Raw genomic sequence first — 22,148 nt, forward strand, 5'->3', positions numbered from 1 at the left:
CCATCTCAAGCCATCAGGAAGCTCCCAGGACCTGCCCTTTGGGTTTTCCGGAGACGTCCTTGCCCAGGCATGATGGCTAGTAGCTCAGATGGGAAGCCCATGAGGCCTCTCTGTTAGATTCTTTGGCATTCCCTCCTTGAGGGAATAGGGCAGACCCCCTTCTGGAATGGAAGTCTTGCCATCTGGTGTCAGACAAGGTACATCAGTGCTCCAAGCCTGGCTATGTAAGCTTGGCTCACTCTTGCTCTGCAAATACTTTCTTCATGGTTGATTTCAAGGTGCAGAAGGAGAACCTTTGTAGTATTTTATCCAGACACATCGATGCATGTAACCTCAAGCGTGTGGCTAAGAATGAAACCTCGTCAGGTTCAGCAGCTCCGAGACAGAAAAGCAGGAAGATTTCTTTCTCCGCACATAGGAATGTTAGTGTATAGGAAAACCACTGACTTTTGCTTGTTGGTTTTATGCTGCTACTTTCTTGGGAGTGTTTATCAGGTTTAAAAGTTTTCTGGTGGAGTCTTTGGGGTCTTTTAACTGTAGGATCATGTCATCTGCAAATAGGGATAATTCGACTTTTTCCTTTTCTCTTTGTGTCCATTTCTTTCTTTCTCTTGCCTTACTGCTCTAGCTAAGGGATCGAGCACTTACCCAGACCTAAGTGGGGAGGCAGTGTGAGGGGCAAAGGCACCGCTCTGAAGGACCCTGGGTTGCAGCATTTCTCGTGGGCTATCTGACAGCCCTGCCTGTGCGGTGGTTCCTGCCAGGGTGAGGGGTTGAAGTCATCTGGCTTTTGCTTCGTGGCTTAGAAAATAGGTAGATTCACTTTGCTTAGCAGACGATCTTCAGGTCGTTTATTCTCAGGGAATCCACTGGAAAAGCAAGAAGACGGTGTTGGCTGGTGTTTGACTAGAAATCCCCAATAAAGTTGATGATTCAATGTGTTTTGTTCCATCAGAACCAACTTGAAGCACTTCTTTTTTTAATAAATTTTTTATTAGGAAATATTCATTATACGGGGGGATTCATAGTGACGATTCTGATTACACTAATATTGTACCTTAGTTATATTGCTCCATCATGTTCCCCCTCAGCCCCCTCCCCACCCGACTTGAAGCAAATGCAAGAGGTTTTCTAGTTCTGTTACATACAGTTATATGACGTCCATCTACCATATACTGTCACCTTAATCTCCTTCATTCACCCTCCCCCTCCCACTATTACCTCCCCCTCACACTATGCCTATTTTATAGTCCTGGTTTTTGTTGATGTTCAAAGGGGAGTCTCCATGGATGCCACTGTGAGAGTGCTTTCCTATGATCCGTTCAGCCCCTTCCGTTACTCTCCCTTCCCCTTTACTGAAGCACTTCTTGAACTGCTCTTCAGTCCTTCATCTGCTGTGCCCAAAGTTCCACAGCAGAAGCCATCATGGCTCCTCCTGCCCTTCTCCCTCCCATCCTTGACCCCATACCCTTCTTGCTGCCTAGCAGGGCCAGGACAAGGGTGCTGCAAGTGGGGTGCTTGTCTGGGGATGGAGACAGATTGTAAGTGCACACCAAAAATTCAGTAACCAAGAAAAAAAATTGGGGATGGGGGTTTGAACTCAGGACTTTGTGCTTGCTAGGCAGGTGCTCTACTGCTGGAGCCATGCCTCCAGCAAGAAAAATATTTTAAGACAGCTTTTAAAAAGTCAGTGTTATGGTATTCTGTTCACCATGGAGCTTTTTGTTAATTTTACTTTTTAAAAATGTTGCATTAAATTTACTGATTACTGGTGTTTTGGGCACCCCCTCCCAATTTTATTTCCTAGGCAGGTACTCTCTCACCTTCCTCCTTCAGCTGTGTTGGCCATGCAAAGTACCTGTTATTAAAGCTGCTCCCCTGCTAGAGGTGTGGCTCTGTGGTAAAGGCCTGCCTAGCATGCACAAGGTCATGGATTCATTTAGTCACATGGTTGTGTACCTATGGCAAGATGAAGGAAGGAAGGGAAAAAGGGAGGGTGAGAGAGCTGCTGACCTGCAATGACAGAGCTGGACTCTGACCCTGACCCAGGAATGGAGGTGCCATCTTGCAGGAGTAATGGTGAAGCTACCTTCCATTCTTCCTCTAAGATTGTGGCGGCTCTGTGGAAGACTTCTCTCTGTAGGGAACCCTCATAGAAAAATGCTAGTTGAAAAAACCAGTCGTTTACACACTAACCCTTCTCAGGGCCCAGCCACTTGCTTTCCAAAAAGCATTCCTTGTATAATGTTTGAATCAAGTCTCCCCTTCACAACTTGGGGGGATTTAGTTAAGAGCCCCTAGCAGCAGGAAACTATAGCTGTGTCTGGTGCAAATTACAGTTACTGAGGAAGCAACACCTTGATTTGCACAAGTGTTTTAATGTGCATCCTTAAGTGCAATGTGTCAAATGAGGAAGGAGATGCTTTTAAGACACTGTTCTGTCTCCAGGGCCCCAGCTGTCCTGCACAAACTGCAGCATCAACCAGGAAAGCTTCCAGCAAACAGTCCAAGTGTCCTAGAAAGGACATTTTCTCAGGAAGTATTAGGTAACTTTTGCCTTAGAGATAAACACAATTGATTTAGCAGCCCAGATTGGAAAATAAAAAGTTTAATTTCAGCACAGCTTCTCTGAGCAACCTGGGTGTTAAATTCATGTTTGGCTCTGTTACCACTTCTGCCTTGAGCCCAGTCTCTGCATAGCTTTTCTCTCCACATCTCAACTGTGACCCCCCAGAGCCAAATATTGCCTTTCCTGACAGGCCCAACAAAACTTCCCGTTCCATAAAGAAATTGAAACTGGAGTTTTGGACACAAGGCCCAAACTCTGAGATTCCATATGCCAGGTCCGACCACCTGGCCATAAACGCCAAATAAAGAGGCGTGGTGAAGACAGAGAAAGGAGTTTTATTGCATGGTTCAGGACATGCTGTGGGAAGAGGCAGAGTGAGGACTCAGCCCATCTTCAGCCATCTTTGGGGTATAGACATGAGTTTTAAGTTTAAGTAGACAAAGAACTGGGGGCAGGGAACAAAGGTATGCATATTAAACAGTCCCAGTCCCAGGTGTGTTCTGGTGGACCATTATCTCAGTCCAAGGGTTCTGGGAAAGGCTTTGGAGATGTCATCCTGAGCCAGGCAGTGGTCCATCCAAAGGAGAGTCTCCTGTTGGGGGTACTTTTGATTCCTTGTCATAAAGATGTCATCATCTGTCTTTCCTGGAATCCAAGATAGTTGCAAAGTGACTGCAAAGAGAGAGCATGGCTTAGAGAAAAGACACATACAAAATGGAGGCAAGGATGCCAAGCTTCTCCTGTTTTTGGTTAATCTGTGGGCCCAAGAAGGAGTCAGTGCTTTTCAGCAAAAGCATTTTGAATGCCTCTTACAGAATCATCCCGGCTTCCTCTAGCTCCAGCTCAGCCACCTTCTCTGCTGCGTTCTGACACCTGTGAGCTCGCCCTGGAACTTAGCGCTATTAATTTTGTGTGACTTTACATTTGCTCTTGTTAGGTTAGAATTTCTGGCACATGCTGAGGTATGACTACACATTCTTTGTTATTTTCCTGTTCAACTGAGGTGATAGCTTTCTATCCACCAGGTCGTTCAACAGTAACTGAACATCTAGGATTTGTCAGGCAGCACACTCAGCATGGGTGACGAAGGCAAGTTACTCTTGTGTTCAGAACCACCCCAGAGACCTTGTCTCCCAGTGCGCTCCACCTCCTGCCCTTGGTCTATTCCTTGTCTGCACGGGCACCCTGCCTGTTGCCTCTCCCGTGGCTAGCACTCCCACCACTGCTTCTCGGAATATTTAAACATAGCTGTCTTTTGAAGCCTGGGTCAATTTATCTTTGACCCCAGCAGCTCATTCCACAGCCATGTGACCACCCCTGTCTCTATGCAATTTGACACAGGCTTTCATTTCCTGAAATTGCTCTTATGTGCGTGTCCTACATAGGGTTTGCAGACTTTCCAAGGATAGGGCTGGGCCGGTCTTATTTGTCTCCTGTGTTTCTGCTCTGCCTGGGCATAGTGCCGAATTCTGAGCGGACACTCAATAATTAATCTCTGTGGATTGATTGATCCTCCCATCTTTAATTAGTCTACTTACTAGAAAGACATGCTGATGCTCATTTCTTTTTTGTACTCAGCATAACCTGATAAGAAAGGTAACTCTGCTGCTGTTTCATTAAAACCTCACATAAAGAGCATCCTTGAGCGTGGCAGCGCTCTGAAGGCGCTGACCTATCCGTTTGGAATACAGCATGCATTTTCCCACCATGATGGTCCTGATCTCAGGCCAGCGTAGGGGAGCATGCTTGACCCAGTGTAAATGAAATTGGGGGCCGATGTTAGAGGCTTCCATTTTCTCCTCATTGCTTAAGTAGTTGACAGACATGGTGTGACACCACTGTGTGTGACACTCACTGCAACGGCTGTTTTCCCAACAGATGACAAGGACTGCCTCTGGCTTGCTCATTGCCACGTTTTAACACAACACATACTGAACAGTCAGTAAGTACTTGTCGTACTAAGTTAAATTCTAGTTAAAATATGTCAGATTTTGGAGACATATAGACATAGGTTTGAGTCCCATGTCACCACAAACAAGTCATGTGATCTTAAGAAAGCTGTGTGGCCTCTCTGAGCCTCTACCGGTCTGTTAATCATGACTGTGAAGTTATGGACACCAATAGCTATTGAGTTATTCCTTTCCTGTACCCTCACCCAAGGAACACATTGATTAAATGATGATATCTGCTCAGCTTTGGATAAGGTGGTCACAGGGAAGATGATGTTTGGTGTCAAGGTCTTAGAGCAGCTTTTGGGAATGCATGGATTCTGGTCTATGTTTAATAGACTCTGTGATCTGAGGAAAGTCCCTCAAACATCCATCAAAGAGTAGTGAGGGATTTTTGTTATTTGCAAGTCTTTCCATCTATACATCACTGACTTCGGGTGACTGAGTGAATGTAAACACACAGTGTTTTGGGGTGAACCTCACAGGTTGAATTTATTTCAGTTCAAGCTTCCATTTTATCTTAATTATTCATTCATACTTTGTACAGTAGACCCTTTTTGGGTATATGTTTCCAAAAAAGACTGCCACTGAGGAGAAGCTGAATGCTCGGGATGCATAGGATTAATTTAGGACTCTAAAATTACTCAAGTTCCCCTATGCCATATGTCTAGTAGGTGAGAGCATCCATAACTGGAAAGCACACAGAAAAGGCTACATTGCTGCCACAAAAATCGTTGTTGTGCACAGTGATGCCGCTCACCAAAAGCTAGGTCCATTTCATGCTCTTTGTCTCAAATCCTTGGGCGCCTGATTCATTTTTCCCAGAATGCCCCCCAACTTCTGCTGAAGACATGCAGTCTTTCAATGAATCTAAATTTTTTATGTTTTCATTTAAATTAAGCACATTAACTTTTACCTTGCTTTTGGGGAGGCACACTGTATTTTCACAAAATTAAGGGCAGAGAAAGACTCAGCAGGTCACACAATGACTTAAACACAACTGGTGATCTCCTGGGACTGACTGACAGCTTCCTCATTCACTGAGCTATTGAATGTGCACATGGAAATTGAAGAGTTTTGTTTTTGAAATTTCTTCTGATTTAAAAAAAAAATTGACCAGGGTTAGTTAAAACTGTGTGCATTAAATCTGTGAAAAATGTAGGGTCACTGTATTATAAGTCATGACAGATCCATGTTTTAAAAACATAAAGAATAGCCAGGCACCAGTGCCTCACACCTGTGATCCCAGCTACATGGAAGGCTGAGATCAGGAGAATCATGGTTCAAGGCCAGCCCAGGAAAATAGTTCAAAAGACCTCCATTTCCAAAATAACCAGAGCCAAAATGGACTGGAGGTGTGGTTCAAGCAGTAAAGAACCTGTAAGCACAAAGATCTGAGTTCAAAACCCAGTCCCACCAATGATGATCAAAGTATTATCATCCCCAGGTTACCAATGAGCATGCCGAGGCTGAGGGAGTTAAATATAGTTTCAGGCTACAGAGCAATTTAGTGGCAGGGCCAGAATTTACTCTAAATACAACCATTTCCCCTTCACATTATCAAAGAGGCAGTAGCATGCCTTGGCAACCAAGAGTGTTAATAAAAACATCCGGTATGCCAGCTGGAAAAGGCAGAGCACAGATGTCTGCAGGCAGCATTGAGAGTCTACCTGTATAAGGACCCGAGCACAACATGTTCAGGGTGAGAAATTGGAAGTTGTAAATTTGGGGCTGATGGACGTATTGCTTCACTCTTATGTCTAGTGATACATGAACAGTAAACAGTGGATATTTTAAAAGAATACCTTGCATAATTTAGGGGTATAATCTGAGTGGATAGAGAGAGTTGATTTTGTTTGATGGTATGGTTTATTCTGCACATTTCTGTGACGGATCAGAAATGCCAGCAAAGCTGGTATTGTTTATGTCCCTTCTGGCTTGACAAGTGTCACTGGAGCTGTGAGTTGGTAGCGACGGGAAGTTATACCTGGAAAGGAAATCATGGGGCAGCATTAGAACCTCAACAAGCAGAGTCTGAAAATCAAGCTGTGGAAACAAGTGTCCTTTTCCTATTAACAGAGCCAGTCTTTAGGCAGCGGAAGGGATGCGTTTGTATCTGGGAGCAAGGAATTACATGAGTCAGTGAAGGTCAGACAGGAGTAGTTACACTCTTCCAAAAATACCCCCCAAAGACTAATTACTTCTCCTCTTTAAATCTATCCTTGAAGACAAGTCACTGTGGCATGGTGTCCTCCTGGTTAGAGGGTGAGAGGTAGAAAAAGAAGGTAGAACAGCATCTTTGAATTTTGAGAATAGATGACCTGGCACATCTATTAGGTTGTACCCAGTGGAATATTGTTAAGATAGAAAGTAGATTCAGGCAATATCACTCACTTCTCCTTCCCTTTGTCCATCTGCCCAGCTCTCTGTCCATCCACTGACTTCACACTTACATCTGTATTCTGTGCTTACTCAATTCTAAATACGATGTTACACTTGTAAGTTTGAAACATGAGAGGCGTGGTCCCAAGTCAGGAAATATAAACAAGGTTTTATGGGAATAAAAACAGCACCAACTCTGCCTGGGGGGGTGGTGGGATTGGGAGAGGTTGAGCCAGGAAAGCCTTCCCAAAATTGCTGTTGAGATTTTGACTGGTGAGTAGAAGATGGACAGGTGGGCAGCAGAATGAGGACATCTGAGACACAGGTAAGGACATGCTTTTTATCACTTCAGTGGGAAGGGAAAACTGTTACCAGACCCAAAGGACTGGCCACCTTCAAGGAGCTTCATGCAGTCCATGGCGAAGGTGTCAACAACTCTGCTGCATGAAGACATTGTGACTGTGGGAAGACTGTGATCAGAATTCTAGAGAGCAGGTCAGAATCCAGGAGGGGGAGTCTAACTGTTGTGAGACCTGGCAGAGGGGTTTGGAGGAGGAATATATAGAGGTTAGTCTTGTGTTCTTACACTGCACCCTTAATGTAGAAAAGCACTTGTTTATTCTTGCAAAGAGCTCACCAGGCCCATATTTCTTCCAGCTGTTTCTGACAGCAGAAAGCCTTTAAAAGAAAATAATGCTCAAGCCTTACCCTCAGATTTAGAATTAGTCTAGGGTGGACCCTGGGCAAGAATATATTTATATATTTAGAAAATCCACAGGTTATTCTAAAAATGCAACTGTGTAGATGGCTGAAGTAGATGCTCAAAGTGATGAATTATAGCAAATGCTATCCTGGCTATCTCATTTTTGGTAAGAAAGGGGAATGGGGAGGGACAGCAGTCTGTTGTCTAGGCAGCTCCCCAAGGATCTGAATTTGTCCAGGTCTCGGAGCACTGGGAACAGATAATTACTTCCAGATGCTCCACAGTCATCTCAAAGAGTCCCTTAATGTACTTCCAAGAATGAACACATGGGATTGATTCAAGATGAATTGATTACACTAGCCAGCAAGACTGGGCTGTTGCTGATTGAGAATTGTCAAGTGCTGGCACTCACAGGAAGGGCATTCCTACTCTCCAGCTGGTTAGAGAAGGGTTGAAGCCATGGATTAAAAGTGAGGGCACTAAATATATCATGGAGACATGAGATTATCTTCTTTTCATTCAGAAAAGCCCCAGAAATCATAGATCTAATTGGCAATTTTGTAATGAGTCAGGAGAAATAACCACTTCGATCTCTCCCAAATTTATTGTAAAAGTATGGGTTGGAGAAAGAGGGAGGAGGGAAGGAAGGAGGAGGAGGAGGAAGAGGAAGAAGAAGGGGAGGAAACTGGAAGGACCCAACCTAAACTTTCCAGAAAGTGTTGGCTGAGGATGGTGGCATGTATTTGAAATGTGATAGAATTCTAAAAAATGTGTTGAAACTATCAGTTACGCTTAGGAAGCACTGAAAATCGTCACATTTGGCATATCAACATTGCAATGACACACACTCAGACCAGGAGGACGGAATGTGCAGCCCGCCGATGAGGAGTGATGCCTGGCCACTTTTCAGCACAGTGGACAGGGACACAGCTCTGTTCTTTATGAGGATGTGATGTGGGGAGAGCTTTAATTATATCCATTCTTGACTCAAAGCCAACATTATGGTTCACACTTTTTCTTCAGATTTATCGGCCTTTTCTGGCCAGTTCTCTTGCACTTGAGATGGGCATACTTCTTCCTTCCTGTCCTGGCAAAGGCAAAGAATAGGACTGTGAAGCCTTCTGTTACTGGTAATTTTTCTAAAGTTTCTGGTAGAATTGATTCCCAAGTGGACTAGTTAGTGAGAGGAGCTGAATTCTGGCCAAAGCACAGGGTACTTGGGATGTTTCATTCTCCAGGCCTGGTTTTATGCCTGCCTGTCTTGGAAGGCATTTGTAGGGAGAGTCCACTTTGAAACAGGAGGACAGTGGGGTATTGATTGGGACAACCCTGCTGAAGAGACGAAGGAAGCCACCCCCGTGTGAGTGTCTGATGTCTGTTCTCTCTTGGGAGGATGGGGATGATGAGGGGGTTTTCACTGTAGGAAAGATTACATGTATACCTTTGGTTCCTTTCTTTCCCTAAAAACCCCTTAGTCTTTTGTGCAGATCTAGCGGAGCTCCCGCTCCAGTTAAGGAAGTCTGTGCACACAAGCTCCGTCCAGGTTCTTCATTCTGGTTCCATCCCCTCATCTTGGATCTCTGCTTGCTATCTACAACTGTTCCCACTTACCTCCTGTTACATTTCCTAATTAATGAAATGTGAGCCACAACCACTTGATAAAATCATGGTGATTACTTATTCTGTGTCAGGTTCTCGTGCTAGGTGTTGAACCTAAAATAACCACACAGACTTATCCTTATCCCCAAGGATGAGTCATAGTCTAATTGGTCAGCAGAGAGAAGGGGTCAGGTAGGAGTGGATATATTGGGACACCTACCTCAGAGTTGCTGATTGTTGAATAGTTTAGCTCTCATTCAGTCCTGTGTCTGAATGTGTCAGTCCTCACAGGACAGAGTCAGAGGCAGGTCAAGAGACAAAATCCTATCTGTGCACCTTCAAGGAAAGAGTTACAGGTGGACTTAGGAGGGAGAACCATGCTGGTCCCCACAGGTACCTGCTCTATGACTGAAACCATCTTGAAATGGAGGTGCAAGCTGATGATAAAACAGACCTGAAGCAAAAGGGAACTAGGGAGAATCCCTAAATTGCCAGTGGAGGGAGAGAGAAGAGGGGACAGTCCTGGAAGGAGGGAGGATGCTTGTTGGGGAGCTGAGGTGTGGAGGGCATGGGGACCATAGGTCGGGTGCTTTCCCGGCTAAATAGTTGCAAAGGTCTTTACCTCCAGGGAGTTCTTTTGTTATCCTACATCCAAAATATGAAAAATACTTGAGATGGGCATACTTCTTCCTTCCTGTTATCTCCCAAGCAAGCAGCACACATTAATAATTAAGTGATTCATTTACTCACTCATGAACAAAAATTAATAGGTATAAGCCCCTTTTGAATTTTCTGACCAGTATCGTTGAACAGGTTGCCATATTTCTCTTGTTCTCATTCAAACGAGAAATCTTACCATTTGACTTGCAGTAACACTGATGATGAGTGAGTGCAGTTTCTGCTACAAACAGGGCGTGGACTTCCGTTTCTGCTGTGGAAAGCACAGGCGCAGTGGCCGTGGGGTCGTGCTTATTTGGCACACTTCACACTCGAACTTTGACTGTGTACACTTTAGTACAGTGTAGATACAGAACCCAGGGCTTATGGGGATTTCGGTTTCAAACTGTTAATCACCAGCAGTAAACTGTGAAGCTGACGCACAACTGAAATTGGGAATTGCTCCCAGTAACTCCTCAAAGAATGCGCAGCATCTCAGCTAGCCAGCTATCACGCAGCCCCTGCAATTTACTCTATATTTTTTAGGGGGATTTCCTTTTTAGTATCCTTGACACCTGATGTAAGATGGGGCTTTCAAAAGCAACACTGTCTAGAGCCCTCTTTGTTCAAGGAGCTCTAAGAAATGGAGAGTTTTTTGTCTAAGATTTGAAAGCCCATGAACCCATTCTTCCTGTGAGGCAGCCCAGAGTTACAGGTCCCCTGGTCAGGACCTGCTTGCCATCTCCTATTCCAATGTGTGGATAAACTGTCATAATAGCATTCCTGATTTGGGGACGTTGATTGTTCTTGTTACTATTTGGATATTATAAACAATGCAGTATTGCTGTACAATGCAAGAACCTCTTAACCAAGAAGACATGGGTTCGCTTTCAGCTCCATCACCTGCAGTCCTGGCTTTGACAAGTTGCATGCTCCTGACATGGGGAGAACAGTGAGCACTCCGAGAGCTCAATGAGATGGTGACAGTGTCTGCAAATAGCGAGTGGTTAGCACAGGCATGGGACTTGCAGCACTGTGACAAAACACCCGAGGAAAACAACTTAAGGGAGGAAAGGCTTATTCCAGCTCACTGTCTGAGTTCATCATGGAGGGGAGAGCATGGCAGAGGAAGACAGCTCATGTCGTGGTGGGCAGGAGGGAGGAGGAAGGGAGGGAAAGGAAGAGAGAGAGGGAGAGGGAGGAACAAGAACACCCGTGCTAGCTAGCTTTCTCTTTTTTCCCTTTTTATTCCAGCCGGGGCTCCAGCCTAAGGATGGCGCTGCCCACAGTCAGGGTGGATCTCTCCTCCCTTAGTGAATTCTCTCTGGAAACGCCTTCAGACACACCTACAGGTGTGCTTTACTAGTCTCCTAAGAGCTGCTCGATCCAGTCAAGCTGACTATTTAAATTAGCCATCACAGTGCATATCGAATGGTAACCATTACCTCAAAATACGGTAATATTTATCCCCAGGGTTTCGTCAAGATGCACTGAGATAAGAAATATGAAGAGCCATCCCCTTGCCTGCCTCACAGCAGAAACATACCAAATATGAGTTGCATCCTTTATCTCTTCACGCAATCCTCACAAACCACACTCAAAAGCAGAGTGTCTCTCAGATGCATCTTCCTAAACGGCTCTGGCCAGTCTTTCTCCATCAGCATTGAATGCTGGACTTATGGACTTTGGGAGGTTTAATTTTTTCTGCTCTAGGCTGCAGGCTGGAGCTCCCAAAGTGTTTTCATAAAATCCCTCACAAAGCATCGTGCACGATCTGCATAAAAGCCCTGCTTTGCTCTGAGCACAGTGGAATTTGTGCTGTTGGAGGTGATGGTTTTATTGTTTCTTTTCTTTTTTTTCCCTCCCTCTAATTGATTTAAGTATATTTTTTCATCTGCCAGGGAATGGATGTTAAAAGCAGTTGGTAAATGGAATAAAACATTTCACAGTTGTGCCTTTTAAAGAAATGTTAACTCGTGTTTCTTTTGAGTTCTTTTCTGCCAGTTTAGTAATGTTGATGACAGCCATGCAGCCTGTGAGCACCAAGGTTACATCTGGGGCTGACATGGGGTGGCGGTGGAAGCCAGGCTCACAGCCACACATGTCCATAGCATGGCGTGTGTGACAATCCATCGGGAAATGGTTCTCTCCTTTATGACCACACGCAGTTATTGTGAAAATTTTCAATGATCCATAGCAAGTACGGTCATCCCTGTGACGCCACATCTCTCCCTCCTCCCCTGCTCAGTGGCACCATTGTTAATGCTTGCCATACATTTTCCAAGACCTTTTGGATGTAGAAAAATTTTCTCAAAAAGCATAAATGGGATCACATTACAAAAGGTGCTCTGTATTTCTTGCTGAATACACAAGGATCTCTTTCCAAGTCAAGGTCTGGCTTCCTGTTTCCATGGTCTGCGTTAACCACCATGGATATAATAGAAATATTATTTTTCTTCCTTTTTTTTTTTTGAGGTAGTAGAGATTGAACTCAGAGTCTCACACTTGCTAGGCAAGCGCTCTACCACTTGAACCAAGCTCCCAGTCCTATAATAGAATTCTTGATTTAGAGATCTTTTTCTTGCCTGCTACAGATGGATATTTTAAACAATGCAACATTGCTATAAATGGCCGCATATACAAATGCTTGTCTTAGAATATTCTTTGGCAGGTTTGCAGAATGACTTACCGTCCACAAAGTGCTGCCATGTGTACTCACTGGTGTGATACTGGGATGTGGAGGCAGAGGCCTGGACTGAAACTTGGGTTAACATTTACATGACATGACATATGGTCCTAATAGGGCTTCAGTTTCCCCATCTTTAACTCTGGAATGTAGAAATAGCTTCTCATTCTGTGGGTGCTGGCTGGATTCCTTGGCTCCCAAGGGTCTGAGAAGTTACATCTGTAGGGTGGTACAGGCCTGCATTTAGGGACGGTGCATTGTTTAACTTCATGGAAGAATACACAGAGTAAAACCAATAGTAACAACCACCAAAAAAACAGTAGCTATTAGAGTGGGAACTAGTCACCACTTCGCAAAACAGTTCTGATGTTGCGGGTAACTTTGGGCTCAATATTCAGAGGAGGAAACGGGCTCAGAGAGCAGAGGTTGGTCGAGGCCAGTGACAGACAAGGACAGAGCACAGCAAATGGCAACTCCAGCCTCCCAGGAAGACGAGGTGTTGCAGAGCGCTGTTCGCAGTGCTGAAAACTGCTACCCGAGAGGCTTGGAGGGCCTGAGGCACCACCCTGCCCCTTGCACCCCACTTTCCATCGTGGAAATAGCTCGAATTAGGCAGAGCTGAGCTTGGGTTCAGGCTCGGCCACCTGTGAGTGGACCATCCTATTTTTGTAGTCGCTGATAAACAGAAAATCCAGATTCTGACGTCCCACGTGGAAGCATCCAAGCAGGATATGAAGACTTAGTGAGGGTGACAATAAAGTTTTATTAAAGGTTAGGGAAAAGTTACAAAAGACTATGATGGGCCACGTATGAGGCGGAAGCAGAGAGAGCTCTTCCTGTTCCTGGGTGCTTTTAAAAGCTGCGTTAATCTCTGGGAGGGGAAAACCTGGGCTGTTCGTGATCAGCAATGATCAGTGAGCGGGGAGGAGTTTGGTGGTTCTGGCTAAGGCGTGAACAATCTGTGCATGTTTGCAATTGAAAAGAGCCTTGGAATCTAATAAAGAAATTGCAATTGAAAGAGAAAGAAAAAATGTTCAATCTAAAATACAATATTAAGTCATAAGAGTCCTGGTTTCTCCCTATCTTACCCTGCCTCACTTTGACTAGTTATTATACCAGCCTACTCCTTGTGTTTCATACCTGGGACTTTGTGGGGTTTTATCCAAAGTTAAATGAGATTTTAACCAGACATCAGATCCTAGCATCTAATGAAACCTGAAAGACTTGCTGGGCAATAGAAGAGTCAGAATTTGAATCCACTTCTTTCCTTTTTTATCATATCTTTGTTGCTAACTTCAACCCTCCCCTTCCAGAAAATGCTAATGCAAAGTCACAGTGCTCAGGACAATGGGCTGGCATTGCCCATGCCCTGCCTGGGAAATGGTGGTCACCCAGTGCATAGGAGAGGCAGACATGATGGGACATGGCACCCCCACCCCGACTGCACCCACCCCTGACTCCTGCTGCACCGAGCTTCCTCTTTACCCGATCAGCTGCCCAGAGAGTAGTTCAGACAGGAGAAAGAAGGCAGACTGCTAAACCCAGAACTCATGAAAAATCACATCATCTCTAGAGGCCAGCGCAGGCGAGGGTGTGACTCTGCATTAGATGACAGCTATTACTGTCTCTTCAAAGATAGGTCTCTTCCTTCTAGCTGAGTGTCTGTGGTGCCTTCAAGATGGGAGGAAATTGGAGAGACCTCTTACACGGGAACACAGGAGACAGAAAAAAAGTAGTGGCCAAAGATTGCAGCTGTGTTCATGGCCTTGCATGTGTTCATGGCCTTCTCTCTCTCAACTCTACCTTTGGATTTAATGCTATGCTGTGACCTCGAGGTCGCCATCTTAGTATTGAAAATGCCTAATGACAAAGCAGGCAGAGGAGTGGGATCATCAGGCACGAATCCCAAAGCTGCCCTGTGCTGGGGTGGAGTGAGCCATTGGCCTCACGTTGCTCAGCAGAACTCGGTTTTGTTGTTGTTTGAGGCATGGTCTTAACATGTTGCCCAAGCTGGCCTCGACCCCTGGCTCAAGTGAGCCTCCTGACTCAGCCTCCCGAGTTGCTGGGACCACAGGCATGCACCACTGTGCTCAACCCAGAGCTGAGTTTTTATTTTAGCTCAGATGACGGTATGTGTCATGTCACTGGTCACCTTGTTTTATACAAGCCCTATCCCAAAACTGTAGCTTTGCTGTCTATAAAATCAACACACATGCCAACCCTGTTTTCGAAACCTTAAACATTTTCATCACACAATTATGTTATTTATCATCACACATGCTAGTCATCTTTTTAAACTAAGTCAATTCATAGATAGTTAAACATGAAAATTTATGGCAGAATTAAACACAGGCACATAGTCTACTCCCTATTGAATCTGGCAAGAAATGAAAGTAGAGGTTTGTGGGTTTTTTTGGTACTGTAGATTGAACTCACTGATCCACTTTTAAAGTCACTTGAGCCGTTCCACCATCCCTTTTTTTTTTTGCGTTGGGTATTTTCAAGATAGGGTCTCACGAACTATCTGCCTGGCTGGCCTTGAATCTTGATCCTCCTAATCTCAGCCTCCTGAGTAGCTGGGGCTAAAAGGTGTGAGCCACAGGTGCCTGGCAAAGTAAAGGGATTTTTAAAGCAGATACAAATCATCTGGAAAATTCCTAAGTGACTAAGCGAACATCTGAAAGTGACTGCCGGCAGTGAGACAGTCAAGAAGCCCTGCCATCTAAGGCCGTTGGCAAGCAGACACATGCATCGAAAGTTGGTTAAAGAAGCAGTTTGAGCCATGGAGGAAGTAAAACCAAGGCATCCAGACTCAGAGGCCCAGGTACCAGGAAGGGTGCGACTCAGAAGCAGGTGTTCCTCCTGTAGGCTGAAACTCCAGTGGCTTTCCTCCCTCTGGGCCCCTAGAATGCAGGAGGCTGGGATTTAACCCTCCAGGCTGGTGTCCAGGCTGAGAATTCCTGTCTGTGGGATCAGTTAGACTGAGAAGAAAGAAACTTTGGAGTCTCTTTAGCTCCCCGTCCCAGCCCGGGTACCCGGTAGGGAAATTTGGCTTCACCCACACTGTCGTGAGAACAAATACCATGGCTGGAAGAAGGAAGGAAGACTCCCACAGGGAAGACGAGTCCAGAATACAGAAGAAAAGTGCTGGGCAGGTTACTTCCCTCTTAGAAGGAAGTAGCCAGAAAGACCTACAAAACATATAAGAGGCAATCGGGAATTGCGGAAAAAGATAGTGACAATTCTTTAAATGCTAAATATTGATCAAACCAAATTAAACTACAACTGTCTGAGAGGGAGGAGAAATGGGAGGACCTCGTATCTGATGAGGGTGTGGGGAAGAAAGTGAAATTCTTGTCTTTTATTAAAGCTAGACAGCGAATAAATACTGTGACTAAGTGAAAAATTAGTTTTAAATGGAGTAAGGTAAGAATATTGGTGACATGGTCATAAATGCTAAAATAACTATCATGATTAAAATTAAAGAGAAGCATCTCTTTTCTCTGGAGAAAACTGTTGGTACTTCTGAGGTTTTTTTGTTGTTGTTGTTATTTGGGGTTTTTTTTTTTGTTTTGGTTTTAAATGAACCTTATATATATATAAACTTATAACTTTCATAAAAGTTAACAATATTTGGACAGGTTCACTCACCTGTAATCCCAGCAGTTTGGGAGATGAAGATCAGAAGGATTGCTGTTGGAGGGCAACCAGGGCAAATAGTTAGCAAGACCCCATCTCAACCAATAGCTGGATTGCATGCACCTGTCATCCCAGCTCCATGGGAAGCCTAAATAGGAGGATGGTAGCCCAGGCTGGCCTAGCCAGGGCAAAAAATGTGAGATCCTATTCCCAAAATAACTAACGCAAAAAGGGCTGGGGATTTGACTCAAGTGATAGAACGCCTCCAGGGCAAGCACAAAGTCCTGAATTCAAACCCCGGTACCTCAAAAAAATTAACAAAATTTTATCCCTACTGTAAGTAGACAGCATTACTTGCATGAAAGTACAGTTTTCAGATTGTTAAAAACACCATTGTATGTATTTAGGTACTTTCACACGTCAACATTTTATTTAACTGGTAAGCTAGAACACAGGACAAGCAGACCCTGAGCTGGTTAGCAGCATTTCATAGTTTTGTTCTTTTTGTAGGAGAAGGGGTGCTTGTGTTAAATTATCACTAGGTCTCAGACAGGTAAACCTGACAGGGAAAACCAGTAAACAGACATCAAAGGTTATTTTTCTTACAAGTTAACCTCTTCCACCCCTGTAGAACTTTCTACTTCTACAAGAATATAAAATTTTGGGTTTCTGACCAGCCGTGGGTGGTAACTCAAAGCTACACCTCCTGAGAGGACCTGCAATTTAGTGGAACCAGAAACATTCTATTCAAATGTCATACAGTGCCCATTTGGCTTTATTTCCAAGTCCTGGATCTTCTTCCTGCACATTTGCCATAAATATAACTAACTTTAAAAATAAGCACCGTGAAAACAAAACAGGACCATTAAGTTCTGACTAGACGGTGTTTATCTTTTGCCTGTTCTGACCTAAACACTTCCCTGTGTGTCTAAAAGAAAGGATTTCCCATGACCTAGAAGAGGCACTGAAGACCTGCTGGCACCAGGGGGAGATTTTTCTGCTTGCATCATCAGAAGGGTTGAAAGAAAAAGAAGGAAGGTCCACCTTTCACCTGATGCCTCTGTGCCGGAAGGCTGTCTGTCATTGTAACTTCAGATCTTCCCAAGGTGGGAGGCGCTGTTGCTGTGATACAGAGACTAAGGGAACGCAGTGGTTTTGAACTAGGGTTGAGAGAGAATCAAGAAGGCAGAGATTGGCCCCATCCCACGCAGCCCAGCCACCTCCGGCTCTCCTACTGTGTTTCACACCAGGCTTTTGCATGAGACTTCATTTAAAGACCCTTAGATACCAAACCCTACAATTATTAAAAGAAAGCCATCGTGACAATTTTCAGTGTGTTTAGGTGGGATGGATTAATTTCCTTGCCTGGGCCGTAATAGGAAGACTGACTTTGTCATTTCAATTACAAGCCACCATTTAGTTGGCCCTGGGACACACTTTGCTGAGTTTCCCCCACTTGCCTGGCACTAGAGCAATTAGCAGGGTGTGATTTGTGGCTGCACTTACACTGCTTAGCACAGGTTTATCAGCTTGGAAGTTTTCCATTTGCATAGTTCTATACATTCTTTGGCGACATTTCCATTTCACCCAGTGTTTGTTTTTTTGCGTCTCCTGGCACTGCACTTTCTGCTACGTGCCGGGAATGAGCAAGTCTGGCCCAATGCGCTGCAGACAGAGGGCAAGGAGAGTGGGGACCAGCACCACTTACTGTGGGTTGACTGCACACCAGTTCTTGGAACGGATGGCTTTACCACATGTCCTGACTTGGTTCTCAAGCCAGTAGCCTCAAGGTTTCTATTTCCCACCTTTTATAAATGCAGAAGCTGAAACTCAGGAAGAGTGGTTTGCTCAAGGTCACCCAGCTCACATTAAGAGAGCTGAGAGTCCAACTCAAAGTTTGATCTCAAAACATTCAGCTAGACATCCCTCCATCTTGTGAGTTTGTAGAATGAAATGAATCAAATTTGACAGTTAAATACCAGTCTTCCCTAGCTGTCTAATTGCTGCTCTTTGGACAAAGAAGAAATGGCTATTTTAAAGAACAAGGGGCAGAAGCCAAGAGGAATGAATATGTCCACATCTCTTTTGTTAAGCGAAGAGATGTGATCCTGGGGGGAAAATGGCATCAAATGGAAGCCATGTAAATGTGAGGAAATTGTGAAGGAACGAACAAAAGGTAGCGCCAAAGATTTTTTGCAAAAGAAAACACCAGAAGTCACTGAGTGAGTTAGAAGTTGTCCCAATGGAAGAAAGCCTATGTCTATCTTGGCAGATGGAAGGAGATGAATGAAGCCCAAGTTGCAGCCAGAGATGTGTGATGGGATTCCTGCATGTCTGGGTGAGTTGGGGAAAGAATAGATCCGGAGCCAAACTGTGGATGCACACCTTCTTCCTTGACTTCGCTGGGTGACCCAGGCAGATCAATTAACCTCTCTGGGTTTTTGTTTTCACATCTGAGTTATATAGATCACGTCTTGCTTATCTTGATACGAAAACTGCTAAAGTGCTTAGTCGGCACTGATGAAGTCTTCGCAAATGTTAGCTATTGGTGCTATAAATGTGGATTCCATATTTGCGTAACGTTAAGAGTAAGTGGTCAGCAAAAGGGCTTGCAGAAATAAGGAAGTCAGGAGAGGTTTGCCTTCAGCCAAGAATTACAGGGATATGCTGTCCTTCCCAGCCCCAAATGTCATAGGAGGGGAAAGAGCTCAGGTCCAGAAAAAGACTGAGGTCTGGCTAGACCTGATGCAGCAGAAGCCCCGTTTTTGAAAAACACATGCTGCATGAGAAGCTCAGGTGGCAGAGCCCTGGCTGGTGGCTGCACGGGGCTGGAGGGCTGGGGATTAGCCAGAGCTCCAAAGGGACAAGTGTGAGGCAGAAGAGAAAGTGAGTGCCTGGTGATTCCTCTCAGGGTGCCAGTAGTCACTGCAGCATGCCGGGAGGGGAGGACATTTTTAATGAGCACGTCTTTCTCTGTGTGCCCCCCATCTTTGAACCTATCTCCTTTCATTGCTTCCAGTAAGAAACTAAACTGCTGTTGGGTTGAATGCAGCAAGGTTCATAACAGGCCTGTGAATGAGTGTGGGCGGTCACCCACTTAGCACCTTCTTTATGCCAGTCTCTGACTAGGACCTGGAGACCTATAGGCTTCTCCAGGCCTCAGTCACCATCTCCAGGGCATCATGGTGGCTTGTGTCAGGATTCTCAGCCACCAGAAGGATAAAGATAAAATTCAGAGATGGCTGACAGTCAAGCTCTACTGTGACTTACAGAGACTCCTGCAAGAGAACTGAGTGTGTGTTTTTTCCACAATTGTGCGTGTCACTTTTGTGCTCACATCAACCTCAAGAGAACGTCCCAAGTTTTGTTGATGAGGGAGACAAAGCCCAGAAGATCCAGGGCTAAGTGAGATTCCACAGTTGGCAAGCTTAACACTGGAATTCAGACCCAGACCTTCTGAACCTAAACCTCAGGGCCTTTCTCCTTCGTTGTGGCCACTCTCACCAAGATATGTGAATGACACTGTGTTTAAGGACAACATAGGTAACATGGTCTGAGGATGTGCGTTAACATGCCTGAAACTCTTGTTTACCCAAAGGCACAGAAAATTCTGAGACCTGTATTTAAAGAGGGCTTACCCACTTTCAATACCCTACAGTGTTACAACCTGACTCACTGTGGATGTCCGCTCAGCGTGGGCAGTGCTGCTTCATAGGCACCCCGATAGCCAGTTCCCATTGCTGCACCCCCCTCCCTGGGCTCTGGAACCCTTCCTCCTCTATCTGTCCCTTTAGCCTGGGGGCAGTAGTGGCTTTCTGATGTGGGTGTCTCAGCTTCTCTGTCACCTATTTTAACCAAGTCCTTGCACGAGGTTCCTTATTCCATGATAGCTTCTACCAGGTGAAGAAACCAAGGTTGAGAGAAGTTAGGTAATATACAACAAATCCTTGTCAGAACTAGGATTTTAAAACCTCCAAGTTCCCAATTCCAAAGCCTAGGTGAGCTCTTCATCACTAACTTATGTTCAAGGTGACTGGTGTGCAATGCAAAGTGTTGGCCAGGATGGAGTCATGACCTTGGTAGTGATGGTGGCAATGGTGTTGGTGATTCCCATATCTGACCACTGTTGTCTGTGTCTTTGGAAGATGGCGCTGCCATAGTGTCCTGGTTGTCATAGAGATGTCTCTTACTGTGTTACAGGCCTTCACCTACCACCACATCCAAGAGATCATGGTCCAGCTGCTCCGCACAGTGAACCGGATGGTCATCACTATGGGACGGGACCACATTCTGACTGTAAGTAAACCCCTTTTTCTTGTAAAATGTCTCCAGCTCTTCAGGGTCTTGGAACAGATGTTCTGTAAGACCTCAACATGCTGAACGTCAGCGCCAATCACTGCTTTGTGTTAGAGTAAAGGATCGTATTCCTGTCTGGGTTGTCACAACATAGGTCATAACTCAGGATGCCTAAATACAATACTTAGGACTTGTCTAAGAAGTTGAGTGTATCAGAGGGGTAGAATGCCACTGGTAAAGACACCAAAGGGAGAGGAAGAGCTTTTTGTAAGTGAACAAGGTCGAATGCTCCAGATGCATTTTCTTCTGGCTGAGGGTCAAGTGGTAACCAGGATCGGGGTTCAGTGCGCTTGGTTTTCTAAGTGGCTTCATTGTGTCTGAAGTCTTCCTGTAAATAACAGGTAATTCAAGGTCACTGCTAAGTTTGGGGTTACTCTTCTACACACACACTTTTCTGAAGATCAGAAGATTTCTCCCCATACTCTATTTTCCCTCCCCAGACACAGAGCCCATCTCTAACCCTTTAACCTCTGCCCATCTTGTTTTAAAAACAAGGATCAAACATAGAGATGCCACCAACAAACAGGCACCAGTCACCAACATATGTGACTCAGCCTCATGGCTTCTCTGCTCAAACCCATCAGCAGTCTCTGCATCACTCAGAATAAAATGCAAGCCCTAGGCAGACCTCAGAGACCCTCTTTCCCTCGCTTGTCCCTTTAGTGCTCCTGCCACACATCAAATGTGATCTTCCGGATGTCCCTTGGCAGTCGAGGGCCATTCTCTCACTTTCACCATTTGGCTGCAGAATCAGAATGGCTCTGTCCCCTGTCTACCATACCCAGCGCCTCTCCCCTCTTCCACACGCTGCACCTGGCTTCCTGGTTTCTCTTAGAGCTTCTCACCTAAACCATGCATCACTTTCATTGTGATCGTCTTGCTTGTCATATGAGGATAGGAACTCCAGGAAAGTAAGTGTTATCAGCTTTATTCTTTACTATGTCTTTATATCCCACCACAGCTCACGGCATACAGTAGGGACTTAATAAATACTTGCTGAATGAGGGCAGGAATGTATAAGTGAAGTGCACCAGGCAGAGACCCTAATGCTCACAGAGGACAAGTACAGCTCCAGTCCTGGGTGCCATGCTGATGGAACTCCCAGTTTCTCAAGAGAAGCTAAAATCCCCACTCTTGCTGTGGGATTTCCGGATAGTTGAGAGTTGGCACAGGGTACAATCCTGGAACATTTGGACCAGCTTCCAGAAGGCAGGCTGGCACCCCTGCCTTACACTGGTGTGGGCTAAGCAGGTTTGGGAGTGTGGAATGACGATATGCTAAGCCCTGCTTTGTGGGTACAGGACTCAGGGGACTTTCTGCAGCAGTAGTTGGGGACGGGTTGCACTCTGTAGCAGGGGAGGTGCAGCAGACTTCTCCTTCGGACCCGTCCTGTCTGCTCCTGCCTGTGCCAGTTCACTTACTGTGCGTTATGCACAGTTAAAGAAACAATTCAGGCCAGGGAGTGTAGCTCAGTGGTAGAGCTCTCGCTTCATATATGCGAGGTCCTGATTCTAGTCCCAGCCCCACAAAAATAATAAATAAATGAAAATGAAAAATCAGCAGTGCCATTCACAGAGGCCAGCAGTGCCTGGCACTGGCGCCTTTCTG

At 45.2% G+C, this 22,148-nt stretch overlaps 1 protein-coding gene across 4 annotated transcripts in view; it reads left to right on the forward strand.

Moving 5' to 3' along the window:
- Dock2 (dedicator of cytokinesis 2) overlaps positions 1–22,148 on the forward strand; it is a 378,635-nt gene that overhangs the window by 153,198 nt on the left and 203,289 nt on the right. For all 4 annotated transcript variants that reach the window (XM_020164385.2, XM_074057759.1, XM_074057758.1 and 1 more), the window contains one exon: positions 20,385–20,480. In XM_020164385.2, the coding sequence (XP_020019974.2) occupies positions 20,385–20,480 (96 nt within the window). The remainder of the gene's footprint in view (positions 1–20,384; positions 20,481–22,148) is intronic.

The sequence above is a fragment of the Castor canadensis genome, chromosome 16, assembly GCF_047511655.1.
Source record: "Castor canadensis chromosome 16, mCasCan1.hap1v2, whole genome shotgun sequence".
NCBI classification, from domain to species: Eukaryota; Metazoa; Chordata; class Mammalia; order Rodentia; family Castoridae; genus Castor; species Castor canadensis.